General features: G+C 42.3%; 1 protein-coding gene across 1 annotated transcript; it reads right to left on the bottom strand.

Annotated features, from left to right (window-relative positions):
• Positions 1-2,882: 2,882 nt before the first annotated feature.
• On the bottom strand, positions 2,883-4,882 carry LOC140759462 (protein WHAT'S THIS FACTOR 1, chloroplastic). Its single transcript, XM_073096038.1, has one exon. The coding sequence runs from the start codon at positions 4,828-4,830 to the stop codon at positions 3,349-3,351; it is 1,482 nt and encodes a 493-aa protein (XP_072952139.1). The 5' UTR covers positions 4,831-4,882; the 3' UTR covers positions 2,883-3,348.
• Between the last annotated feature and the right edge of the window lie 462 nt (positions 4,883-5,344).

Genomic DNA, 5,344 nt, shown 5'->3' with positions numbered 1-5,344 from the left:
TTCTCGCCGATCACGTTCGAACGCACAAAATGTGTATTCTATCGATGCGAATGCAATGCAGGCATTCAAACGCGCCCGACCGCATTCGAACACGCATTTCATGTTCTCTGTATTTACAAACTTGATGCAAGCGTTCACAAATGTGTTCGAACGCACTCCTATCCACGTTCAAACGCGACCTACAGAAAATTTATTTTAATAAAAATAAATAACTAATGCAATAAGAAAAAACCCTAACTAAATGTATCGTTAGATCTACGAATGGTTACCTTACCAAGCTTAACCTAATTAAATTTAACAAATAATAGAGGCGAGATAATAAAGTGACTGCTGGATCCAGTTTGACAATTGTCAAAACTTTAATAGTCAAATCAATTGTTCAACTATCATCTTTAGCTATCTGAAATTTAGAACCCTCAAATGATTGAAAATCTATTCCGTAGGCCCAAACATCCTAAATAAAATCCTCAAGCATGATTTTGTTAACTCAGAAGGCTATTAGAGAAGGCATGAAAAACTAGTCAACTACTTTAAGCACGTTGTTACAAACCAGCTTGATCTGATTTGTAGCGGTTCTACACAGGATTTAAGATTTGCGGATGGAAGCACAGATTCCTAGGTATAGAATAGAGGTGATGATGGAGTGGAGGCCGAGTAGTTGATAGAGGTGGCTCGATAATAGATGATGGTGGTGATAGTTTGCGGATGCGGATGCGATAAATGGTTGAATGCTATGATTGGCCTACAACTGTGGTAGAAACCGCACGGGAGGTAGAGATGGTTAAAATAAAGAGATGAAAGAGGAGAAGTAGGTCTACCTACGGGACTAAGGGGATCAACGACAGAAGGAGATTAGAAACTAGATGAAACCATTCCAACAGAAGAGGTAGCGCTGATTGGTGAAGAGGGAGGAGAGAGATGTAGAGGCATGTAGCCTAGTTGAGGGAGATGCCAGGGCAAAAGCCAATTAATATTTCATTCCATACCTAAGATACAAACCATAAGACCTTATTTATAGAAATTAAATCAAAAAGTCAAACAAATTTAACTAAACCAGCCTTTCTTTTTTTCTCGAATTAATCCTTCATTTTGCCGCAGACAGATCTTGAATCTGGAGAAATCGTGAATACCAAAGTTGTAGATTTGAAGGTTAACGATCTTATCTAACTAGTTTGATATTATTCGATATCTGTAGAATATTCTACGAATATTTTTTCAAAATTGCATAGAGCTAAATTTAGCTAATTAAATAAAATCCTAACATACTAAGAATTTGACTAAACCACATAAGAATAATAAATAAAATAACTATACTTGACCTATCAAGCCCAATGTCTTTCGAGATGATACGATCTAGTCTAAATCACATCACACATGAATACTGGAAGGCTGGAATCACCAACAGAAAAACTTGGGTAACCAAGTTATAATCCAATCCAACAGATTTACAAAAAGAGTGGTGGAAAACAATGGTATGATTATCCAATATGAGAGAATAAATGAGGTTTCGCAGATTGAAAGTTTCAAACTCCTGTAAAAGATCAATGGCTCTTGTATTGTGATAAACAACAAAGCCGCTGTCATGCCATCCGGATATAACATGTCAACACCCTCGTATGCATAAAAGGAAGGTAAGTAGGAAACCTTACATTGGATAATGACTAATGAACAAAGAAGATAAGGAACTTGAAGGCAAATCCAACCCGAGTGCACATGAGAATATAGAAGGGGAGGGGAGCATTCTCCAACACAAAATATATAAATACATAAGTTTAGGTGTATCTTTCACCATCCTATAGAAACACAACATAATCTAAACCATATGCAATAATAAGCAAACCCAATGTGAATATTTGAAGATGAAGTAAATAGCTATTTAACATCCCTGATATGTGTGAGGCATGGAAGTTATGAGATAAAACACGAGAAGCCGTAAGCAGAAAAGCTAATTAACATCTCATCCTATATTCATTATGGAAGATATGGATCAAAACATGAGAAGCACTGAGTTGAACTATTTAACATTCCTTCCTATGTGCAGTGTGGAAGAAATGGGACAAAAGTGAGTAAAAGTAACTAGGAAACTATTAGCAACACCTCTAATGTGCATTGTAAAAAATTGGGACAAGCTTCAAGAAGCAGTATGAAACGAAACCTAAAAGTGACCTAAGGGGTATATCAAAACACAAGAGCATGTGGACAGCAGTAAAGTACAGAAGAATAGTTGCTCAATGCAAATAAAGAATAAGGTTAGGCACATTTGGACCCAAGACTTCTAGGACACCAACACCCTCCCTCGTCCGTCGGACCCTCCCTCCTTCTTGGGACACCGATTCACTTCTCTCCTCTTCCTTCACCCTATAGCCCTCAGTCAACCCCTATCATAACTCACATTCATTTCATCTCTATCATTACCATCACTTCCCATCGCCAACCCTTCCATCGAGGTTTCACCATATTTTATTCCTAATAGCGATCTGAATCTATAAAGGGCGTAAATACTAGAAACATAGGTCAAGAAGTTACAGATCAAATCCAAAGTCTGTCTTCCTGCACCCGAGGTTGATCCAAGTTGAATTCGTTCATATCAATATGAAGAAATTTGATCAAGAATTAAAGATATCATTCAAGAGATTGCAACAACATAATAGTAGGTAATGACCATGATAAATGTCCTGTATGACATAATTTAATAGCTCCATAGAACTATATAAAGGGAATTGGGTAACTCAATCCTATGTAAAAAGGTTAATTATGTTTCTAGAGCTTGCTATTGGACACCAGTCCCATTTGAATAATGTAATACCAGTAATCATTGAAATATTTAATTATAGCATAGTACCTAATATGGCCATTCACTATTTACCAAACAACAGAATTCATTTTGAAATAAAATCAATTGAATTATATTCAAATGAAATCCATTTAGGAGTGGTTTCAAACATAGTGAGTCTTTTTCATCGGAGCTCTCCAACTCTACCTCTACTACAGCTGTTAAATGAGACCTTCATTGGAAGTACAATTAGCGGAGGCATATTTTAAATTGTAGAAAGCCAAAAGGTAACAAGTTCCATCAAACCTTCAGTAGAAGCATTCAGTAATCTAAATTATCTGGACTGCTCCACTAATACTGAGCTTAAAGTTTTCCAAAGATTAGTTGATGTATACCTTTGAATTGGTGCTTCTTGATTTCATTGCCTGCATAATTGTTTAAATCAATTATCTACGCCACCATCATTCAGGTCCTTGTTGACAATCTTAAACTTTAGGATCCTCCGTACAATGGTGATCTATGAAATGACTGCCAGAGGGGCCACGTTACAAACACCTGGTGAAGCTCCTTACAACTCACCAAATTTCCATCCCCTCTCCACCACTGCCATTAATCACCCCTGCAGCAGCTGCTTTCTTCACCCAAAACTCCTCAATCTCTTCATCCCCGTCACCATCCTCACCACCATCACCAAATTCCTCCCAGTCCTCCCCGATCCCAGACTCAAACAAGTCATCAAACCCATCCTTCTCCTCCTCCTCCTCCTCCTCCTCTTCTTCTTCTTCTTCTTCTTTCTCCTCTTCCTCACCATCAACATCAAAACCTCTCCTCCTCGCCCTCCTCATCCTCTTCCCCTCCCTAATCAACTCCATCAGCTTCTCCCTCTCCGCAAGCAGCTCGTCCTCCACCACCAGCCTCCCCTCGTCGTCATACGCCTCCACCAAGAAAACTGAGTCCCGCACCCCCTTCACACTGACATAGAACATCTCCGGGTGCCGCACCAGCATTGCCCGCAACCTGTTCGGCAGCCCGAAGTCCTTCCTGAAGTGTGTCAAATGGTCAACCAGCGTCCGCTTCTCCACTGTCATCGCGAGCACCTCCCGCACGACAGCGCATGCCCGCCTCTCCGCCACCTCTGGCGTCTGTGGTCCATGATCACCATAAGGTGAGATCTCCGGGAGGTCGTGGAAGCGGATGAGGTAGTCGCGGTGCCGGCGCTTGAGGTTGAGCCCACGGCGGAGGCGGAACGGGAGGCGTCTAAACCTCGGTGGCCGGTCGACGATCCGGTCACAGACAGGCGAATGGGGTAAGGAAGGGAGAGGGGAAGAAAGGGCGGCGTCCCATTTGACGAGCTGGAGGGCGTGCCCGTAGGAGGTGTGGACGACGGCGAAGCGGTCGGGGTGGCGGCAGCAGATGGTGGAGCGGAAATTGGCGGGGAGCCCGAGGTCGGGGGCGAGGTGGGAGAGCTTGGACAGTAGAACCCTGCGATGCGGCGAGAGCATGAGGAGGCGAGAGAGCTTCTCGGCAAGGGAGCCGGCGATGCGGGAGCGGAAGAGCGCTTCTTGGTCGGCCAGGGCGGCGGCGGCAGGGGTCAGGGAAACAGAGAGTAGGGAAGAGAAGGGAGAGGAAGGGGAACGGCAAGGGGAGTAGAAGAGTCGGAAGAGAGAAGGGTAGCGGAGGATCATGGAGAGGAGGGGACGGGAAGAGGGGAGGCCAAGGTAGCGGCGGCAGCGGGAGAGGACGCGGAGGGGGAGGAAGCGGCGAGTTTTGGAGAGGAGTAGGGTTCTTAATTTGCGGGCGAAGCGGAGGCGGCTGTTGCGCGACGCTTGGCGGTCCAGAGCGGGGCAGCGCACGATTTTTGGCCTTGTGGAGGAGGAGTGGATGGTGGAATCGGGGACTTTCTTTCGGGTGGTGTCTGCTTTTGGTCTTGGTATGGGGTTAGGAACGATGAGAGGGAAAGGGACGACGACGGTACTGGATTTGAGAGAGATGGATGGGAGGAAGGAGGAGGAGATGGAGAAAGCGTGAGGGATTGGAGAGAAGAGGGAGAGAGCCATGATTAACCAGAGCAGGAAAGAGGCAGGTGTGGATTGGAATGTGAGAGGGATTCGAATTATATCAAGTAACTCATTTACAACTTAATTATCTAATTATAATTTTGAAAACTTAGGGAGCGATTTGCACATAAATCATATAATTTACGTTATTACTTATTTTTATTTTTTCTTTGCAGCTCGGGAGATTTGCATCGTAAACCAAACTTATTTATAATATTATCTTATTAATATATTTTAGTTTTGCTTTGTAGCTTTAGTTGTAAAATAACCATAATGCCCTTCTACTCATTTAATGGACCAAATCATCATCTCACGCAAGGTGGCAATATTAAATATGATTTTTATATTTTCCTAGTTTTATACTTATTAGGAAAGAGAATTCCTACTTTTTTAATAGATATAAGGAGAGAGAAGATTTATTGTTTATTCTTTTGCTATAGAAAGACGAATATTAACTTTATTCTTCACCTATATAGAATCTAAAAATATGAACTATAGAAACTAGTTAGTATGT

This window comes from Typha angustifolia, chromosome 1 (assembly GCF_048772165.1).
Source record: "Typha angustifolia cultivar Huaian chromosome 1, ASM4877216v1, whole genome shotgun sequence".
In the NCBI taxonomy this organism is placed as follows: Eukaryota; Viridiplantae; Streptophyta; class Magnoliopsida; order Poales; family Typhaceae; genus Typha; species Typha angustifolia.
This window is presented reverse-complemented; position numbering and strand designations above follow the sequence as displayed.

Excerpts from the sequence above, each read along its gene's own strand:
- LOC140759462 (XM_073096038.1), bottom strand. The coding sequence starts at position 4,830 with ATGGCTCTCTCCCTCTTCTCTCCAATCCCTCACGCTTTCTCCATCTCC.